The 21247-nt window shown below is 46.5% G+C and overlaps 1 protein-coding gene across 2 annotated transcripts in view; it reads left to right on the forward strand.

Moving 5' to 3' along the window:
• CROCC (ciliary rootlet coiled-coil, rootletin) overlaps positions 1–21207 on the forward strand; it is a 33613-nt gene extending 12406 nt beyond the window's left edge. The window contains exons 4-38 of one of the 2 annotated variants that reach the window (XM_075277827.1): positions 2008–2199; positions 2366–2449; positions 3041–3138; positions 3381–3546; positions 3721–3827; positions 3945–4172; positions 4298–4382; positions 4819–4923; positions 5215–5463; positions 6078–6277; positions 6412–6594; positions 7454–7598; positions 8164–8310; positions 8638–8868; positions 9065–9258; positions 9673–9800; positions 11383–11552; positions 11669–11848; positions 11941–12075; positions 12199–12342; positions 12557–12795; positions 13083–13242; positions 13434–13601; positions 13672–14056; positions 14138–14340; positions 14874–14994; positions 15134–15297; positions 15452–15667; positions 17602–17826; positions 17929–18078; positions 18176–18376; positions 19114–19245; positions 19385–19426; positions 20038–20217; positions 20302–21207. In XM_075277827.1, the coding sequence (XP_075133928.1) occupies positions 2008–2199; positions 2366–2449; positions 3041–3138; positions 3381–3546; positions 3721–3827; positions 3945–4172; positions 4298–4382; positions 4819–4923; positions 5215–5463; positions 6078–6277; positions 6412–6594; positions 7454–7598; positions 8164–8310; positions 8638–8868; positions 9065–9258; positions 9673–9800; positions 11383–11552; positions 11669–11848; positions 11941–12075; positions 12199–12342; positions 12557–12795; positions 13083–13242; positions 13434–13601; positions 13672–14056; positions 14138–14340; positions 14874–14994; positions 15134–15297; positions 15452–15667; positions 17602–17826; positions 17929–18078; positions 18176–18376; positions 19114–19245; positions 19385–19426; positions 20038–20217; positions 20302–20385 (5841 nt within the window). In that variant the 3' untranslated portion in view covers positions 20386–21207. The remainder of the gene's footprint in view (positions 1–2007; positions 2200–2365; positions 2450–3040; positions 3139–3380; positions 3547–3720; positions 3828–3944; positions 4173–4297; positions 4383–4818; positions 4924–5214; positions 5464–6077; positions 6278–6411; positions 6595–7453; positions 7599–8163; positions 8311–8637; positions 8869–9064; positions 9259–9672; positions 9801–11382; positions 11553–11668; positions 11849–11940; positions 12076–12198; positions 12343–12556; positions 12796–13082; positions 13243–13433; positions 13602–13671; positions 14057–14137; positions 14341–14873; positions 14995–15133; positions 15298–15451; positions 15668–17601; positions 17827–17928; positions 18079–18175; positions 18377–19113; positions 19246–19384; positions 19427–20037; positions 20218–20301) is intronic. The other variant, XM_075277828.1, reaches the window with a different exon arrangement.
• Positions 21208–21247: the final 40 nt, after the last annotated feature.

Genomic DNA, 21247 nt, shown 5'->3' on the forward strand with positions numbered 1-21247 from the left:
GTTCTATGGATCTTATACTCCAGGGGCATGTCCTGTTCTATGGATCTTATACTCCAGGGGTATGTCCTGTTCTATGGATCTTATACTCCAGGGGTATGTCCTGTTCTGTGGATCTTATACTCCAGGGGTATGTCCTGTTCTGTGGATCTTATACTCCAGGGGTATGTCCTGTTCTGTGGATCTTATACTCCAGGGGTATGTCCTGTTCTATGGCTCTTATACTCCAGGGGTATGTCCTGTCCTATGGATCTTATACTATAAGGGTATGTCCTGTTCTGTGGATCTTATACTCCAGGGGTATGTCCTGTTCTATGGCTCTTATACTCCAGGGGTATGTCCTGTTCTATGGATCTTATACTCCAGGGGTATGTCCTGTTCTATGGATCTTATACTCCAGGGGTATGTCCTGTTCTATGGATCTTATACTATAAGGGTATGTCCTGTTCTGTGGATCTTATACCCCATGGGTATGTCCTGTTCTGTGCACCTTGTGCCCCAGCTATATGTACTGATTTTAGATGTTGTGTATCTTATATCCTCCCCAGAGCTGTGGCCTCTGTACATTGTACCATTGTCTGTCTTTTTTACTGTGGTTGGATCATTCAGGAAGGGATTTCTTGCTTCTCTCGTTGATAATCTCATTATTCCCGTCTCTGTCCATGCTGAAAGTGAATCTAGTAGGAGGGGGCTCTGTAGGTGCTGGGGGTATAATTAGGATGAAGGAGTCGAGGATGGTGCTGTAGGGACTCTCTCTTCTCTTTGTTGCTGGCCTCCATTTTCTTGTAAGAATGGAGGAAGAGGAGGAGGCTGGAGTCTTTGTCAAGAAGAGAGTCGTTCGGGCAAGTATCTTGATGGCTGAAAGATTATACAAGAGCCAGGGCTGCCATAGAAACCTGCTGCTATGTACCGCTGCTCCTTAATAAGCGACATCCTATGGAGTATATTATGGGGAGTTGCGGTATTAACCCCTTCAGAGCCAGGCTGCTCCCTGCTGTGTGTGTGCTGTGTCTTCATACAGTGAAGGGTTATGGAGTCTCTGTATCTCGCTCATTCTGTATTATCCAGATCTAGAGGATACAAACACTTTGAGGAGACAATTGGATACTGGAGTATTGGAGCTGGAGGATTGGTGAATGGATGATCCCTGCGGGGGTTTGTGGGGAGCAGTCGGGGTCGTTATACTGGGGTGCACGTGTATTAAGTTTTTCTATTTACTGCAGCTAGAAGATTGCCTGCGTCGGAGGGGTCTGGATCCTGTCACAAATGCAGATGTGTGTACCTTATATTGACATTCTGGGTACCATTACTGGGAGGTGTAGTCTTATTATCATATGTGTGTCATATGTGTGAGTGCCGTGTCACATGACGCAGCTGACTCCACCTCTGTTTGTTATCACACAAGCTGGACCAGCCCCTGTGCTGGATGTGGGAGGAGCCAAGAAGACCGGGCGCAAGTGATGTAGATTGGAGCGAACAGAACGAGGTGTGTAGTCTGCAGGACAGCTCTGTCTGTATCAATGTGTCAGGAGGTCAGGAACGCACTGCAACCTCTGTAATCGTCACTAGGACAGACCTATGATCCCTTAATACAGTTATACTGTTCGGATACAATAGCATTCACCCTAAAACCCTGCGCCCCTTCCTCTAAACTGCAACAAGGGACCTGTCCCCCCCAAAAAAAAAGCAGTTCTTGGGACCTGGAGTTGCATGATACATTATGTGCTCTCACTTTCTCGCCTGTCAGCAGCTCTGTCCAGGATCATATGGTAACAGAAGTATAGGATAATGTGCATGTGCAGGGATTGATGTGTGAGCTGAACGCAGCACCTGTACACATCACTGTCCTCACTCCACCCTGATAACCTGGAGGTGTTTATAGCCCTAGGGTTGACAGCAAGCAGACATTTTGAAAATAATAATGAGCTGAAATATATATATTTATATCTTATATTGTCTTGTCTAATATATGTGAAATAACTTTGTGCCCCTTCTCCCTGGTCCTGGCAGCTGGAGCAGACTCTGCGACTGGAGACTGGCGAACGAGAGCGAGATTCCCTGGAAACACGGAGCCTGGCGCAGCAGAATGTGGAGTTACGGCGGCGGCTGGAGGAGGAGCAAACCGCGTACAAGCGTAAGCTCCAGGCCTATCAGGAGGGACAGCAGCGACAGGCCCAGCTCGTACAAAAGCTTCAGGCCAAGGTGAGTGAATTGCCATGTGAGAGACGATGAATGTGAATCATAGTGTAAAAAATAAGATAAGAGGAGTCTCTCAGTGCACGAGTCCCATAAGTTCATGTCAGATATTCCTGGTACTGATCATTTATGGGACATCTTGTCTTATGACTCCCTCTCTCCCTTCTGGCAGGTCCTGCAGTACAAGAAACGATGTGGAGAAGTGGAGCAGCAGCTGCTGGAACGTTCCACGGAGCTGGAACAGGAGCGTCTCAGTGTATGTGTAACAATTGAGAATTGCTCAACCCCGTTTTTGCTCACAAAGGGTGTTTTTTTTACCATTTCCGATGCTGACCCACTTTTCCCAAAAATAGAGGGGATGGGGCCTTCAGTGGCCTGACTACTCAATTGTAATTTACACCAGCAACAGACATAAATTGTAGATTAAGTTGGCTTAGATTTGACTTTCTGGCACACGGAGGGACAGCGATGTGCCTAATTTATTAGCAGGTACGTCTCTTAAATCCCTCTAGCAGTGGTTCATCAATACGGCTGTATTGTATGTGATGCCAGTCCCTATGAATTTCCTCTTTTGTATTTCAGCCCAAGATCTCTTCTTGCTGTCAGCAAATGGGAACACTATGCCCCCCACTAATGTATTGTGACAACCTATTAACTGGATATGATCTGTTCGCATTCACTGACAGCAAGCAGAGATCTGTAAACTAGGAAAGAAATACATTGACTGAAGGTTACAGTGAATAATCTTTATTTATAGAGCCCTGCAGCCCCAGGTGAGAACCTCATGGCCATTCTCTATATATCTGATGAGTTGTTTATATAGTGAATTTTTCGATTTCCTTCACAGAGCCGTCTGGAGATGACAGATTCGCGGCTGCGACAGGAGGAGGAGTCCAGCAATGAGCTAGAGAACGCTCTGATCCGATTGGAGGAGGAGCAACAAAGGTAGGAGGGTCCTGCCGCCAGTCAACCAAATATGCTATTTACTCTTTTATATAGTATAGCCAATAAATTAAAACTAGTATGGGAAACGGGTATAGAACAATAAGGCTGATAACAGGGAGCAGTAGTCTGTGTTCACCTGCATAGTACATGAAGAGAAGACATGATATTGGGCTTAGTATGTTACTGATATTTTTGCGATGTTATGTAATCTTACCCTGCCGCCTTCTCCCCGACACACACAGGAGTGCCAGCCTGACCCAGGTGAATGTCATGCTGAGGGAACAACTAGACCAAGCTAACTCTGCCAACCAGGCGCTAAGTGAGGATCTGCGCAAACTGACGGCGGACTGGACCAAAGCACGCGATGAGCTGGAACAGAGGGAGAGCGAATGGAGGCGTGAGGAGGAGGTGAGGACGGCGCACAACATTTTATGTAATGACTCTGCTGCTAAGTAGCCATGACATTAACCTCCCAAACCCTCTTGTATTCTGACAACTGATGGTCATTTTGTCTTCTCCCTGTATAACCAAAGTGCTAAGATTTTGTCTTATCTTTCTTTTCTCTTTTGTCTCCCCTTACAGTCCTTCAATGCATACTTTAGTAATGAACACAGTCGTCTGTTGTCATTGTGGAGACAGGTGGTGGGCTTCAGGAGACATTTCAGTGAGATGAAGACCATGACCGAGAGGTGGGTGCCTGGCACAGTGGAGAAACCTTTCTTGCGTTACTTCAGTTCTCTGCATTTATCATATATTAGGGCTAGTATATTAGTCACGTCTTATTTGTGACCGCCATCTTTGTGCAGGGACTTGTCACAGATGCAGAAGGAGATGTCACAGTCCTGTCGCTCACTGCATGCCTCCTGTCTGAATGTGAGTAGCTCCTTACGCCTGGCTGAAAACAGCGGCGTCGTAGCAGTGGAGAGACAAGCGCTACAACTCGCCCAGCTGGATGAGCAGTTAAAAGACAAAGTGCGAGAAATGATCCAGTTACAAGCAGTGTACGATGCTGAGAAAACCGAGCTCAGTGCAAGGTAAGTGAAGTGCACAGCAGTCCTGACTCCTGGGTTCCTGACCTTCTCCTCAGTGAAAGCCTGGGACATTCAGCTGGCATGACGTGACCCTGGATCTCTCATGGTAATCTCCAATTACATCACAGGGCAGCAGAGCTGAGTAAGACGATTGAGCGGTTGCAGAACGAGAACATGGACAAGGAGCTGCAGATCAGACAGCTACAAGAGCAGGTACACGGGACGCATAGGGATTTGGGGAGCGTCAGTGAAATTATAAGGATGTGTAGGAAGGGGTTAAATCAGAGCCTCCCTTTCAGCTACTATATCTAAAATTAGTGCTGAATATCTGTGTGAAGGCTTTGTAATAATCCTGTCACATCAAATTCTGCACTTACAATATGCTGCATTCCTGTGGGACTTCAAGATGCAGGATCCCATATCTTACCGCTGTGTTCTGCTGATTCATCCATATTACTGCTTGTAGTGTGTAATAGAATTCTTTGCCCCATAGTGTATTGCTCCATGCTGCGAGGTGGTGGAGGGGAGCAAGACCTCTTACCTGTGACAGTTCTTACTAGGGCCATTGTGTGAGATTATTTAGGTTCTAGGAGTGTGAGGAGCATTGAGAGGAGCAGGGGATGTGATTATATTTGTTTGGTTCTTGCAGGAGAAGAGTCGAACAGAGGAGCGAGTGACGATTGTAGGAGAAGAGGTGGAAGCTCTGAAGTCTGAGAGGGAGATTCTCCAGGAAACTCTGCGGGAGCTCACACAGGTCAGGCTTGTGAGGAGGTATCTCGTAGTGAAGGAGGCTGTTACTTCTTATGAGATATTATATTATATCATATTATTTTATAGGTAATAAGCAGAGGCAGCAATAGTATGCACTACTGTAACACACGTTCATTTATTCAGAGCCGTCTAGGAGACATCCCAAGCTTTGGTTCATGTTTTTCTTCTGTTTTCCATTTCTACTGTTTACGCACCCCAGACTGCTGAATTAGTGGTCGTGTGACTGGCTACAGCTTCACTATTGTCAGTATTGTCCTTGTGCCATTTTCTCTAGGCCGTCCTTAGTGATGCAGACAGTGGTATTCAGCTCTCCACCAGTGATAAGACATTTGAGCTTCTGGACAGTGAGGGTCAGGGGCTCAGCCTGAGAGGCCTCTCCAGTAGCCTGCGCACCTCCTCTCCAATCCGTCGCCCTTCCCCTCACCGCAGCGCCTCTCCAAGACGCAGCCTGTCTCCAGCCTTCCGTGACTCTGCACTCTCCGCTGTGCACTCTGCTCTCCAGAGGAGACAGCTCCAGGTCCAGGTATGTAATGTCACTTCAGGAAGAGAAACTCAGTAATTGTATGTCTCCCAGCAGATCTGAACGGTCAGATCCACAGAAGCAACACTTACCCTGATCCTGTATTGTATTCATGCAATATTAAGGAGCCTGTCTGTAGTCAGGTTGTGTTATGTTCTAGCCAACGTCCAACCTAGAAAACTTTGAAATCTGATCATAAGAGATAGAGTACAAGTGGTAGTGCAGTCCCAGGAATTGAATGGTTTTAGATAGGTAATCCACATTGGATTGGTGAGGGTCTGACACTTGGTACTCCCACTGATCCCCTGATCATAGCAGCTGCCATTGTTGAGGCATACACAGAGACCTAGCTAAGAGCACTGCAACTTAGTTCCCATTCAGGTGAATGGAAGCTGATCTGCAGTAACCTGGCCTAGCCATTACATAGAGATAGGAGACCCACATCAATAGATTTAGCCTGGCAAACCCCTTTAAGTATTGCCTTATTGCACATTGATACAGTTTGCAGCAGATTTGTGATGAGTTTCTTACTTCCTTGTGTAACTTCAACGTAAAACCTTCTTCCTTGATCTCAGTCTTGATCATTATCCTGAGTCATTTGAATTGATTGTTTATAGGAGATGCGGGGTCGACTGGAGGCCGGACAAGAGACGGTGGGCACACTGCGCAAACAACTTGGCGACAATGAGAATGAACGGAGAGTTCTGGAGCAGAAATTAAGTCAACTGCAACAAGATTTGGACACATCCACTATGACCAAAGATGATGCAGAACACACCATCTCCAGACTTCGAGGCAGCTTAGAGCAGCTGAACAGGTGAGAACAGACACTGAGAACAATGCAGAGAATACACAATGCTCTTTAGGTTTATCACATTGCTATACAATCTGCTGCATCACCAAATCCTCCAATTCTCTCCATTTATCCAATGTTATCCTTGTTGGCTGCAGTGAACGGACAGCTCTTGAGCGTAATGTCCAGAATCTACAAGAACAGTTGGAGACACATCGTCTAGAGGCTGAAAAACTGCAGCTGGCAAACAGTGACCTGCAGCGTCAGAGAGACATCTTACAGGAGGAGAAGGATGACATCTGCCAGGACCGTGACAGAATCCAAAGAGAGGTGGAGAGAGGGTGAGTGGCGGATTAGCTAAGGAGGTAATATCTGCTCAGGGAAATCTGTAAACAATCCATCTTAAAGGGGTATTCCCATGTACACAACGATTTTTACATTTTTAGATAATTAAAAGTTAAAAATTTTGGAAATATAAGTAATTAAACATTTTTCAGAATTTTAAACATTTTCTCTAAATATCTTGTGGTTATAAGCAGTTGTTTTGTTTGGTTGCCAGTGAATACGACCATGAATACAGGACCTTTGTATGGTCAGAAAATCAGCTATGATTTCTTTATGTAGTGTCCCTGCCTGATAACCCGGCTACAATAAGGACGTCATAGCTGGTTCCTGACAAGTCCCAGACCGTAGAAAGTTTCTGCATTTCTGGTCGTAACCATTGGCATCTGATCAAGATAACAGACTGTCACCACTAAGATGGTTAGAGAAAATCTTTAAAACTCTGCAGAATTTTTAATTACTTATATTTGCAAAAATGTTTAACTTTTAATTATCTACAAATATAGATATGATTTTGTTCATGGGAATACCCCTTTAACTCTATAAATCTCACAAATATAGGTGTATAACAATCAGATGGACCATTAAGAGCACATTTACTTTATAGAACATTCATTTTTTGCATTTTGTACGTAGATTTGTACATTGGTGTAATAAACCCTCACTCACCATTTTCTACGGTCCAGAGGCCACATAAAGCAGAGAACCCAGAGGAGATACAGTCGGATGTAGGCTCCATATCTGACTGGGAGAAGCTTAGTGTCCATTAGATAGAGGTTCCTAGAGATAGATGGTGGATATCGGACATCAGAGTGGGGGATGAGCGCTCTGTATTGACACAGTAACTTTGATCTTCAGGCACAAGACCCAGGAGCAGCTGGAGGTGAAACTCTCCGCTCTCAAAAAGGAGCTGGTCATGGTGAAGGAATCTCTGCATCAGTCCAGCCTGGAGAAGGAGGTGCAGGAAGCAGAGAAGACGGACATTGCCCAGGCACTCTCCAAGGTAGGATCCGATCCAGAACAATGTACAGAATGACCACAGTTTGGATTTAGAGCGAGTACTGCACATATTGCCTGCACAGACTGAGGAAATGAGTGATGTCAATATATTAATATTGACCACTGGGAAACAATGCACATGATATACATAAGGATTAATAATTGTACAGTCTGTGTAGATAATCCTGTGTTAGATGTGTGCTCTTATTGGCACAAATAAATTGTAAAAAGCCCAACAGCTGCGTGAACAGGACCAGGTTAGGACGAGCTTTCAACATCTGGTATATTCACTGACAGCAAATAGGGATCTTGAAAATAATGAGGAATTGAAGCTGAAAGTTGATCCTCTATGTATGGGTTATACTGCATTGGACCAGCTCTTCAATGCTTCTTAGGAGGCCATTACAGTCCTGTATAATAGCAGGGAGTTTGAATGTGGATTTAATAATTTGCTTTCTTTTTAGTAATGTACCTCACATACTATTCTGCACATCTACAATTAGATCCAGCAACAACCATGTTTAGTACTGCAGACACTGAAAAGTATCTACCCCCCTATTACATTCCAGGCTGAAATTAACCGGGCAGAGTTGGAGCTGGCACTGAATAGACAGAGGACGGAAGAAGCTACTCTACGAGATGCATTATCCAAAATGAGTGCATTGAATGAGAGTCTGGCCCAAGACAAGACTGAGCTCAACAGAATCATTGCTCAGGTATGCGATATAGGTGTGGTGTCAATGCTGGATGACCTCCATTGTGCTGTGTGATTAGTACCAGGGGGGATGTGTTACTGACATAGAGTACCTACTGTACAACTACTACTATTTTGTAGCCCTTTTGTCAGTTCAAAGTATCAAGTTCAGTGTGATCTAGCAATGTGGAGGACTGCCCGGGTATAATCAGGGAAGAGCTGGCGTGAAAAGAGTCTTGTGGTGATTTAGGGATGAACTTGCAGATGCTCATAGGGATTTGGTGGAGGAAAAGACTTCACAAGTCATCCAGAGCTGCAGTGAAACTCAACTTTCTATCTTCATTTGCAGTTAGAGCAAGAACGGATGTCCTTGCAGGGACAGAAGCATGAAGTAGAACAAGAAAAGGCCTCGATCAGGGATGAGCTGGTTCGTTTGGAGCAGGAAAAGCTGGAGCTGGACACAGAACGCTTTGGGCTGGATAACTCCCTGCAGGCCATGGAACAGAGCCGAGAGAAACTGCTTCTGGAGCTACACTCACTGCGTAAAGAGAAAGCGCACCTACAAGAACAGCTTGGACAGGTAAGAGCAGGTTCCCAGGAACAGGGCATTGTGGGTCGCTTATATACAGAGAGGTAGTATGGATATACTTCAAGGATGGGAGATTTTGGGAAGGTGGAGCAGCTAGGTTATGGGTTATAGCTTGATTGTGGGTAGGCTTAATACATGGCGTAAGTTGTCTTCAGATCCGGCCACTACTTCTTCCTTTCTCCACTAGGTGACACGTCAGAAGAACAGCCTAAGTGAGGACCTGGTGCAGAGCCGCAAGGAGGTAGAGCAGCACAGTGAGAGTCTCCTCCGCGCCTCCAGAGAGAAGGAGACACTGATGAAAGACAAAGGCAGCCTGGTGGTCCAGCTCACCGCCTCTGAGAGGGAGAACCGGGCCCAGTCTGAGGAGATAGCCGCACTCAGGTATATAAGGTTCCATAGCTTCACACGATGAGGATGACCAGTGACCTGGTCCTAGATCCATAACCAGTGTTATCCAGCACGCCCCCTCCCATAATTATACCGTACATATGTACTGAACTCATCACCAACTACTAGGTGTCATTATTATTACTGTATTTGAGTGTTTGGCTGTATTTGTACTGGGCTGTATTTGAGTGTTCGGCACCTACATGCTGTATGTTTCTCAGCCACTAGGAGGCAGCATTAGTGTGATCAGTAACAGGGGCTGGCTGCTGCATGTAGCTAAGCAGCAAACTAAACACACAGGTAGCAACCCAAGCCACTCTGGGAGTGACACAGACAAACCTCGAAGCTCCATGGGAGAGGCTGGCCGTAATGAGGGACCCCGATCCCAATCACTGTGTGTTTCCACAGGTCAGAGAAAGAGGCGCTGGAGACGGCACTGTTTGATGTTCAGCAGCAGCTCATCCATACGACAAACCGCAAAGAACAGCTAGAGGGAGAAAGCCAGAATCTACGGCTGGCAAGGGAGGCATTGCAAGGTATACAGTATGCTCCTTAGTACCCCTCACAGTATAATTCCCCATGGATGCCCCCACACATAATTAGCATTAACAGCAGCCGGGCCTTCATCTGCCTCCCGTTTCCCCAAAGGCCCTGATCCCTTACACTAAGCGACAACAGATATTGGCAATTGTCCCGTCCGCCGTCATAATGAAAGGGTCTGGACAGCTGGCGGCCGCAGTCTGAGTTTGGACCGTGGTCCGCCAGTTGAGTATCCCTGGTGTACAGCATAGAGCAGTGTGTCCAGTCCCAGTACATCCTGCGTTGATGGAGTCTTGGTTTCACTTTCTCTCAGATATAGCACATCGCCGACATCCTTCTGTAATGGTTGAGAGTGGTGAAAACACAGCTCGTGACCATTTATCGGTTATTTATCCAGTTATTTATCAAAATTGTGTTTTGGTCACACTAATTCCAAATAATATATAAAAATGGTTAAAAAAAAACCTCAAATATAACCCAAGAAGAAATTGTTTTTTGACAAATAAGTGATTCTATTGTGCAAAAGTAGTACAACCTAAAAAATCAATATAAACTGAATATGACCATAATCTTACTGGATGGTAGAATAAGGGTAACATGTTATATGGGATGGCCAGGGGACTGCACAAAATTTAGAACATAAAAGACAAGGATGGCAAAACTGACTATTTTTTTCCATCCTGCTATGAAAAAGGAAATAAAATGAGATCAATAAGCTAAATGTTTCCCAAAATGCTGCAGTAGAAGACTTGTTGCACAAATAACAAGCCCTCGTATGGCTATATCACCATTAAAATGACATGGCTATGGCTTTCAGAATGTGACAATGGAAAAATAATGACCCATGTCCTTAACAGTGACCCTGTGGATAGGGGAAAATGTCTCATTGCTGGAGTCCCAATCGCCAGGTCTCCAGTGAACAAGCGGAGGGGGGACCAAAATTCATCCTAAGGCCTTCTAGTCAATGGAGCACTAGTGCACTTGTATGACCAGAGCTCCATTCACCTCTATGGAACTACCAGGATTGTATTCTCCAGCAGCGTCCGCAGCCCCATAGAAGTGAATGGAGCGCAAGTCACTTTCAGTCCCCTGTCCTCCTGATCAGTTCGGACCCTCACCTATCAGACACTTATCCCCTGCCCTTTGGATAAGGGTTAATTGTCCATAACGGCCCAACCTCTAAGTATAAAACCAGGCCATGCATTAAGATTCTGTATAGGAATATAATCTGTATCTGCTGAGGAATCTGATGACTGAATTTACCATCCACACAGAAAGCAGAGCATTGTAATAGTGATAATGTTATAATAGGAATTTACCTGCGTGATGGGGACCGCCATCCTGGGGATAACTCGTACTACCAAGGATATAGCTATATGAGCAGAGATATCCTGGAGCAGGAGGGCTTCTCTGATATGGAGATCACCTCTTGTCTCAGGGACCTTAGGGGCAGTGTATGAGGCCAGGGCTGTGATTAACAACCCTGCAAGAGTAAAAATAACCCTTTCCTAGCTGAGCGATGAGAACTTCCATTGTTGTATCTCCAGCGCTGATAACTGCCTGTGTCTGGTCTTCTAGCGGAGATCAGCTCTGTGAGGAGACAGATGGAGGCTGAACTTTCTAAACTAGAGCGGGACAAGGATGCTCTGAACCAACAACTGAGTGATATGGAGAAAGAAGCTCAGATCACCCTGAAGAGCAAGCGGAAAGCCCATGAGGAGGATGTGGAGAGGCTGCTGCAGGAGAAAGTGAGTAGCCACTAAATGTGTCACTGTCTTGTGGAACCACAGGCCCCAGCAGGTTCTTTATTTATTGTCCCGGGGCTTCTGAGGAATAAATGTGAGTGAAGTGAATTGTGTTGCAGGATGCCGTCCGCCTGGAGCTGCAGTCAGAGAAAGAAGCGTTACTCCGCCAGCTGACACAGGAGCGCGAGGAACTGCTGGCGCGATATGAGATGGAGCGGGAAGAGCTGAGTGATGAGATTACAGCTCTGCAGCAAGAGCGAGATGACAGCTTGTTACAGGCCGAGAGCGAGAAGCAGCAGGTGAGAGCAACAAATATCCCAGGGTCCAGCAACAGGGTCAGAGTAATATAACAACATCACATTATAATCCAGTGTCACTTCTCATGTCCCAGGCTCTGTCACTGAAAGAATCAGAAAAGGCATCTCTAAGTGAGAAGTTGAGCAACGCTCACAGTACCCTGACTGCCCTCAACATGGAGATGGAGCGACACAAGCGGGAGAGCCAGACGAGGCAGGAACAGGACCGGGTAAGTATGAGGGACATAATCCTATAATCTCTGAACCAGTGGACACCACAGCAGACTGGAAATTACTGGTGACACATGAGACCATCTACCTAGTGAAGCTGAAGGTCCGCGTCTTATTCACAGAACACTATCATATCTCTGAACTCTGAGCTGAAGAGTCTCCGCATTCAGTATGAAGAATCGCTAGTGTCTCATGAGCGGGAGCTGAAGAGTCTCCACGATCAAACCCGAGATCTGGGGAAACAGCGAGAGTCTGCGCTCCGGGAGGTGAGAGATCGCACAATAGACACATCCACCATGTCACAAATATAAGAGACAACACCTAAGATGTTACATGTATAATGGCAAGGACATGGAATGAAGAGTATTTTAGAAAGTGACAATACTTTACATCACAGATTGATTTAGCTTTATGTGCATAAGCTTACTATGTAGTGAATGTGGTGACATAATGCATAGCGCCCTCTCTGGTCATTCTTAGGTAGAGGAGCTAAAGACTCAGCTGTGTGTGGTAGAGGACGCCAGGGACGCAGTGCGGCGGGAACTGATTGAGGCTCACCGACGTGTGCGGGAGAGTCATGAGGCCGTGGAGGTTCACAAGAAGGAAGTCCTGGACCTACGGCGACATCTTAGCGACGAGTCTAAAGAAAAGGAAGCCGTGCAGAAATCTAATGAGGAGCTACGGGGAGCAGTGCGGCGGGCCGAGAGTGAGCGCATCAGGTACTGAACCGTTCCTGCGGCTGTGCGGTGAAAACTTGTTCCTCAGCCGCAACACTTACTGGAAGTCATTTTAGTTTACATGAGGGCCATTAAGCACACAGCACTCTATAACTCCCATCATGCACCATAGCTTCTGTGACGTAGCATATGACAGGTAATACAGTGTCTCCTATCATACACCACCATATATCCTGTCACATACCAGATCAGAGCTGTCATGGAGGAAGATGTGGTGCAGCGCTCTAGTTCCAGGGGTTCACCCCTGTATTTTCTGTCCACCCCTGTAGCTTGAAGCGCTCTAATGAGGAGAAGGAGCAGAGGCTCTCAGTGCTGGAGGAGTCTCGAACAGCTTCAGAGAAGGAGGCATCCGATCTGCGCAGCAACCTAAGGGAGGTGGAACGGTCACGGCTGGAGGCGCGGAGAGAACTGCAGGATCTTCGCAGACAGGTGAGCAGGACAGATGGAGCCCTGATGTAACCTCAAGTGGATTCAGAAGCTATCTGCTTGGATTGCTTTAACATTTATAGTGCCCTGGTGTCCACTACAACTACAAATCCCAGCATGCTTTATCTGTTGTCTTGCATTTCACAATATTTTCAGTATATGCTTCATCTCCCATCTCTGATATCTTTTTCTAGTTGAAGGTTCTGGATGATGAGGGTGTAAAGCACAGCCGAGATCTGGCTGAGGTGCAGGCACGTCTCTCTCTTTGTGAACAGCGAGAAGAAGAGGCACGCAGAGATAGCTTCTCCTTGAAACAGAAGCTCATGGAGACGGAGAACGGCCGTGAAGCTGCCAGGAAAGAGGTGAGTATGTGTCCGTGTGTGTGATCAGGGGAACCATGGGCCCAGAAACCAACATCTTCTCTCTCCACAGCTCAGTGCTCTCCAGAGAAAGCTGTCTGAGGTGGAGACTGACTTCAGCCTCAGAGAGAAGGAACTTCAGGGCAACCTGGAGGAAGCACGAGGCAATGAGAAGAAGCTTCTGGATAACACTCGCAACCTGGAGATAAAACTCCTTGCCTCACAGGAGGAGGCCGCCCAGCTTGGTCTGAAATTGAGTGCTAGCGAAGGCCGCGTGCACGGACTGGAGGCCGAACTGTCCCGGCTCGAGGGGCAGAAGAGGGAGCTAGAATTTAAACTGAGCAGCGTACACTCCGCCCTGAGGAGGACACTGGGAATTGGCCGCACTGGAAGAACACCAAGTCCAGTCATACGAGGCCGCAGCAGCTCCCCCAAGAGGACATTTTCACCGCTGAAGGGTAACTCTCAGTATACAAATAACACTGAAAATTGATCATAATGGAAGACTTTGTCCACATCACAGTCTGTTCTTTATCTAGGATTTGACAACACTTACACGACTACCACTGATGGACGTGGCAGTCCCATCCCCCGCACAGGCAGTCCAGAACGCAGCAAGACCCCAGAGAGGACCACATCTCCCACACGTGGGGAACAGCTGAGCGCTGACATTGACCCTGAGGTGATTCGAGGTGCACTACGTGATTTCCTTCAGGAATTGCGAGACACTCAGCGAGAAAGGGTAAGAAATGGAGTCAGATGGTCACTGTGTATTTTTTCACCTTCACATGATCTGTCCCTAGTGTCATACTTACAAGAAGCAGACCGATTGTTGACCTGTATAACAAAGTGTACGGAGTCTGTCATCCCCTGGATCTATAGGACATGTTGTGACTAGAGATGAGCGAATAGTATTCAAAACTATAGTTTCAAATACCTCACTCCATAGGAATGAATGGAAGTGGCCGGGGCTTAACCCCTTGCTGTTCGCCCGCTCCCATTCATTCCTATGGGAGTGAGGTATTCGAAACTATGTTGTGACCATACCTTGGGTGAACTAGATGGAGAATGTCTGTTGCTTAGATATAGAGGACAGGTTTCTGTAATATCACTGGCAGGGCATTAGGGGCTCTGAAGGCGAGCACGCTTCACCAACCATTGGCGTCTGGGGCTACTGCAAAGGAGGTTGACATTTGAGAAACATCGGCCTGGTCTCAGTGAGTGTGCTACTCATCACCTGAGTGAACTCTGGATTTTTTCTCTCTTTGTTGCAAGGATGATCTGCGCACACAAGTGGGGACGACATCTCGGCAACTGGTGGAGCTAGAGGCCGAGAAGGACGGAGCAACCACCCGGATGCAGCAGCTGCAGAAAATGCTGTCAGAGATGGAGGAGGGTGAGAGGACTTGGGGTGCAGGGTTATATGGGTGAGGGAGGAAAGAGGGAGTCCATCGCAACGTGTGAATAAATAGAAGTATAAGGCTCCTACTTTATTATAGTATTTAGTATTATTACCTCTTCTTACCTCACTACAGGGAAGCGCAGTGCAGACGGGAAGCTCAGTAATGTGCAGACCACCCTCATCCTGCAGGAGGAAACACTGAGACGCTATGAGAGGGAGCGCAAGATGGCACTGGAGAAAGCCGCCAGTCTGGAACGTAGCCTGCAGGCAGCCGAGAACGAGCACAGGGCATCTCAGGTATCATCTGTAGGGGGATATGTAGTGATGTGCAAAGGTTTTAGGCAGGTGTGGAAAAATTGTTTCAGAGTAAGAATGCTTTCAGACATAGGTTTGATGGGTTTTTATTATATATTTACCCTTTATTTGCTGAATTATCTAATTTGTGCATCAGGAGAAAGTCAATAAAATGAAAGCAAATGAAGCAAAACTTGACAGTGACAAGCGACGATTGAAGGAAGTGCTGGACGCTGCCGAGAATCGCAACACTAAACTGGAGCTGTCACGGAGAGGACTGGAAGGAGAACTGCAGAGGGTCAGACTGGTGCTCACCGACCGAGAGGCTGAGATACAAGACATACAGCAACGGATAGAAGGACTGCAGAGACAGGTGAGCACAGCAGATGGTGCAGGGCTATCTATTACATCAGGTCTTATCGCTGGAGTTTTATCATCTTTGGAGATCACCCCTGCAGTCAGTGTCCGACCCTATAACAGGCCCTGCACAATGACTAAGATGTAAACCAAAATAGACACTTATCTGCAGACAACTCTGGAGTATAACTCAGGATCAGTACAGGATATGTAATGTAATGTATGTACACAGTGACTGTACCAGCAGAATAGTGAGCGCAGCTCTGGAGTATAATACAGGATGTAACTCAGGATCAGTACAGGATAAGTAATGTAATGTATGTACACAGTGACTGCACCAGCAGAATAGTGAGCGCAGCTCTGGAGTATAATACAGGATGTAACTCAGCATCAGTACAGGATAAGTAATGTATGTACACAGTGACTGCACCAGCAGAATAGTGAGTGCAGCTCTGGAGTATAATACAGGATGTAACTCAGCATCAGTACAGGATAAGTAATGTATGTACACAGTGACTGTACCAGCAGAATAGTGAGCGCAGCTCTGGAGTATAATACAGGATGTAACTCAGGATCAGTACAGGATAAGTAATGTAATGTATGTACACAGTGACTGTACCAGCAGAATAGTGAGCGCAGCTCTGGAGTATAATACAGGATGTAACTCAGCATCAGTACAGGATAAGTAATGTAATGTATGTACACAGTGACTGTACCAGCAGAATAGTGAGTGCAGCTCTGGAGTATAATACAGGATGTAACTGAGGATCAGTACAGGATAAGTAATGTAATGTATGTACACAGTGACTGTACCAGCAGAATAGTGAGTGCAGCTCTGGAGTATAATACAGGAGGTAACTCAGGATCAGTACAGGATAAGTAATGTAATGTATGTACACAGTGACTGTACCAGCAGAATAGTGAGTGCAGCTCTGGAGTATAATACAGGATGTAACTCAGGATCAGTACAGGATAAGTAATGTAATGTATGTACACAGTGACTGCACCAGCAGAATAGTGAGCGCAGCTCTGGAGTATAATACAGGATGTAACTCAGGATCAGTACAGGATAAGTAATGTAATGTATGTACACAGTGACTGTACCAGCAGAATAGTGAGCGCAGCTCTGGAGTATAATACAGGATGTAACTCAGGATCAGTACAGGATAAGTAATGTAATGTATGTACACAGTGACTGTACCAGCAGAATAGTGAGTGCAGCTCTGGAGTATAATACAGGAGGTAACTCAGGATCAGTACAGGATAAGTAATGTATGTACACAGTGACTGTACCAGCAGAATAGTGAGCGCAGCTCTGGAGTATAATACAGGATGTAACTCAGGATCAGTACAGGATAAGTAATGTAATGTATGTACACAGTGACTGCACCAGCAGAATAGTGAGTGCAGCTCTGGAGTATAATACAGGATGTAACTCAGGATCAGTACAGGATAAGTAATGTAATGTATGTACACAGTGACTGCACCAGCAGAATAGTGAGTGCAGCTCTGGAGTATAATACAGGAGGTAACTCAGGATCAGTACAGGATAAGTAATGTAATGTATGTACACAGTGACTGCACCAGCAGAATAGTGAGTGCAGCTCTGAAGTATAATACAGGAGGTAACTCAGGATCAGTACAGGATAAGTAATGTAATGTACGTACACAGTGACTGCACCAGCAGAATAGTGAGCGCAGCTCTGGAGTATAATACAGGATGTAACTCAGGATCAGTACAGGATAAGTAATGTAATATTAGAATAGTCAGGAGTGATGCCTCCCCCTTTACTTATGCTTAAAGGATTTGAACAGGATGCCATTTCTTTTACAATATCACCTCCTGTCTCCATGTATTGTATTTAATGAATGGAGCAGATCAGTTTAGTGTGCACACAATGGATTTTTAGGGTGCTCACGTATTGACAACCCTATTCTTGCACTCTCCAGCTGTCAGATAGTGAAGCGAAGGTGGGTGCATTGCAGCTGTGTGTCGACCGCCTGAACACAACACTGGGGAAGGTTCAGGACAGTGAAAATATATTAAAGGAGAAAGTCCAGAGCTTGTCCAGCGCCCTGTCCGAGAGCAACTCCAGCACCAGCTCCTCACAAGAGAAGATGGGACAACTTCAAAAGATGCTGATCACCAGTGAGCATGAAAGACGCATCCTGCAGGTCAGTCCTGTGTAACTGTGTCACCCCTCCAGAACATTGCTCCTCTGAACAAAGTATTAGGAGCTTGTGAATGTGCTGAGGTATCTGATGTTACTTTACCAGGAACGTCTAGAGGCAGCGCGACTTGCTGTTGCGGATGGAAAGAAGCAGAATACGGGGTTAGTTGAGCAGATTCAGGAGCTGAGGGATGAAATGGCAGAAGGAGAACTGCGCCATGTGGAGCTGGAAGGACAGGTCCGACAACTACAGGAGGTCAGTTACCATTTATGTTATTTGTAGGGGTCCATTTTTGTCCTGTAACCACCATATGTATCCATTAATTTGTATTTGAACCTTCATCTCTTTACAGCTTCTGCGGCAGCGGCAGGAATGTGAAGGCGTTTCTCTCCGTAACCTCCAAAAATTACAAGACGAGAGAGACGTACTCCAGGAGCGGCTGGCCGGGCTGCAGCGTGCTGTGGCTCAGTTAGAGGGGGAGAAGCGGGAGATGGAGCGCTCATCCCTGCGCCTTGAGAAGGATAAGAATGCCCTGAAGAAAACACTGGACAAGGTGAGAGAAGCAACAACTACCGCAGTCACCTGTACCCCAACATTTATACTTCTCTCTTAGTGAATCCACTCGTAACTTTGGCTTATAAAATCACATCTATCCCACATTATATGGCCTCAATCTATAAAGTTCCCTCTGCTCAGAGGATGTGGGGTATTTAAAGGGGTTGTCCCATGAAAAGCATCCTATCTATACTGCTAGTTTATGTGGATTTAAGACTTTTCCTAAATACATTATTTATCAAAACTGCTTTGTTTGGCCGCTATCTTAATTTATTCACTTCATTGTTGACACTGTGGTTCTATGGCCACTGGGCTTATCTGCTCATTTCCCAAGTGACATAGTTGCCTGCTCTCAGGAGGGGCTGACAAGCAACGGCGCTCCTCAATAGGGGAGGGGGGAGGTGAGAGCTCCGGGATTACCGTGCTGTCTATTTTCAGCTTTTCCACTTATCAGCCGGTTTAATTGAATTTTGCTGACAAGGGCTGAGATAAGGAGTCCGTTACCTCTGTATGTAATGCAAGCTGACCCAAATCCAGCTCTGCTACATCAGTCTCCACATCAGCTTCATACTGTGGTAATGCATAGCAGATAGCAGAGCAAGTAAAACCCCGCCCAGCAATGTGTAGGGAAATCCAGGAAGTGAAGAGAGCACAGAGCCTTCAGGCTGCAGAATAAGAGTTATGGGAATACCCCTTTAATGTAGTCATGTACCTACAGCTGGTCTCTTCCTACAGGTGGAGCGAGAGAAGCTGAAGACAGCGGAGGACACTTTGCGCTTGTCTGCCGAAAGGGGTCGCTTGGACCGGTCGCTGACTACAGTGGAGCAGGAGCTGGCGGAGGCGCAGAGGCAGGTGCAAGTGCTGGAGGTAGGAGTCATTCTGTACTAACTGCAGTGTTTACAGGCCGAGCCCGAGTGTAGGGAAGTGGTTGGTGCTGGATGGGCTCTGTCTTCCTTTTTGGTTGGTTCATGTCATTCTTTCTCCCCTTCCCCGCTGTCCCATGAAGGCACAGTTATACAGGGTTAGGCGCAAGATCACATTCAGCCTGGTGAGTGAGGCCTAGAAGTCAGGAAAGTCAGTGCTAAGGCGTGCCTGCCCCCCCACATCCCAACCCCCTCCATCCTCTCATCTCCTATCCTGACTCTCACAGGATCAGTTTTCTGAGCTTATCCCTGGCCTCCTGCATGTACCATCTTCTCCCACAACATCCTATCCTTTACATAATGCGTAAACCCTCTGCTTTAGTGATCACATACTCCAGTCACATCCAAAGCTGACAAATATACGTTGGCTGCTTAGCAGAGATCCCATAATGCATTGGCCTTGGTTTTTTGCATTATTGGTGATGTGCAGACATGAAAACAACAGGGGGCAGTAGAGCTCTATCAAGCCTTTCAATCTGAGATGAAGAAACCACTAGAATTGTGACTGCAGCTCTGGATGTGACTGGAAGGCAAAAAACAGTTTGTATATTATATTGGAATAAATCCTGTAAGGTGGAGCTCTAGATCGCTCGCTGCTGCTGCCGCTTATCCTGACCCCATCAACCCTCACTCCATGTTGCATCTAGAGCAGAACTGTCTGTTGCTTGCTGCCCATAGAATCCGCTTCCAGTAGATCAATTTGTTGTCCGATCCCATCCCCCGATTTTCTTCTCAGGCTCAGATTGCAGACATGGAGCAGACACATTCTCAGAGCCTGATGGAGACGGCAGCACGACACCGACAAGAGCTGCAGCTGGAAATCGAGAGACTGCGGAATGCACAGAGCCAGGCCGAGCGCACACTAGATGCCCGGGAGAGGGCACACCGCCAGAGGATTAGAGGCCTGGAGGAGCAGGTACAGCTTGGTCCCCGGTGGGATTACATCCCCAGAACGCTCAGTCAGGTCCTCCATTATCATCTGCCATTTTGTCATCCATAGATTTCCACACTGAAGGAACAGCTGCAGCAGGAACTGCGTCGGGCCCAGCCTCACTATGCTCCAGCGCTGCTCTCAGGGAAATAACATGGAGCCCGCCGACACCGTGCACACTACTGGTGCTTCAACTCTGGACCAACATGTCCTGACACTTTTTTTTTAATTATTTTGATCACAGCACTGATGGTGAGGACGTGGAGGACGAGAGTTGTACTCCTATACTGACTCACATCTGCAGGTTCCACTCCGCACTCCGAATGTAACTTTTATAAGCAGAAAACTGTGAATTAATCGAAGGGGGGAGAGGCAGGATAGAGTAATTATAGGGCCAAACCTGAAGGGCACAGAATCGGGGATATCGATCTCTTCACCATTCCTGGACACATCATGGTAGCCATTGAGCGCCATCACTGACGTGAAGTGCAGCAACATTTTGTATCATTTTTATTTGTGAAGAAATATCTATTTTATTAAAAGCACAAAAAACGAGACGAGAACAAAAAACGTTTCCTCTATTTTTAATATAAATTGAGTGAATGCACCATTGGCAGCCCTCGCCCATCCCCCACTGCAGGCCGAGGCCGCCATTATCTGAGGGATCTGCAGCACCAAGAGCTCCAGGCCAAATGTACGGACTTGTATCCAATCAGCAGGAGATAGAACATAAACGTCGGATGGGTTCAGCGAGACACCCCACTATTGGTGCACACAATTTTGGGGTACGGTGCCTTCTCACGATTGTATTAATATTTTTCTAACTTCAGGGAAACAACACGCCGAGCCTCAAGTGGAAAAACTACTGACACTGGGCCAAGGTTACAGGCGTGACACTATGGAGACGCCAATTCCTGTCGATCGTACGATATCAGAGCGGAGGCCGGGTCACTTGTTTGTAGGGTTTTGTACACTTTGTGCCACTGTGATTTTAATAAAATAATAAAAGTTGATT

This window comes from Leptodactylus fuscus, chromosome 6, assembly GCF_031893055.1.
Source record: "Leptodactylus fuscus isolate aLepFus1 chromosome 6, aLepFus1.hap2, whole genome shotgun sequence".
In the NCBI taxonomy this organism is placed as follows: Eukaryota; Metazoa; Chordata; class Amphibia; order Anura; family Leptodactylidae; genus Leptodactylus; species Leptodactylus fuscus.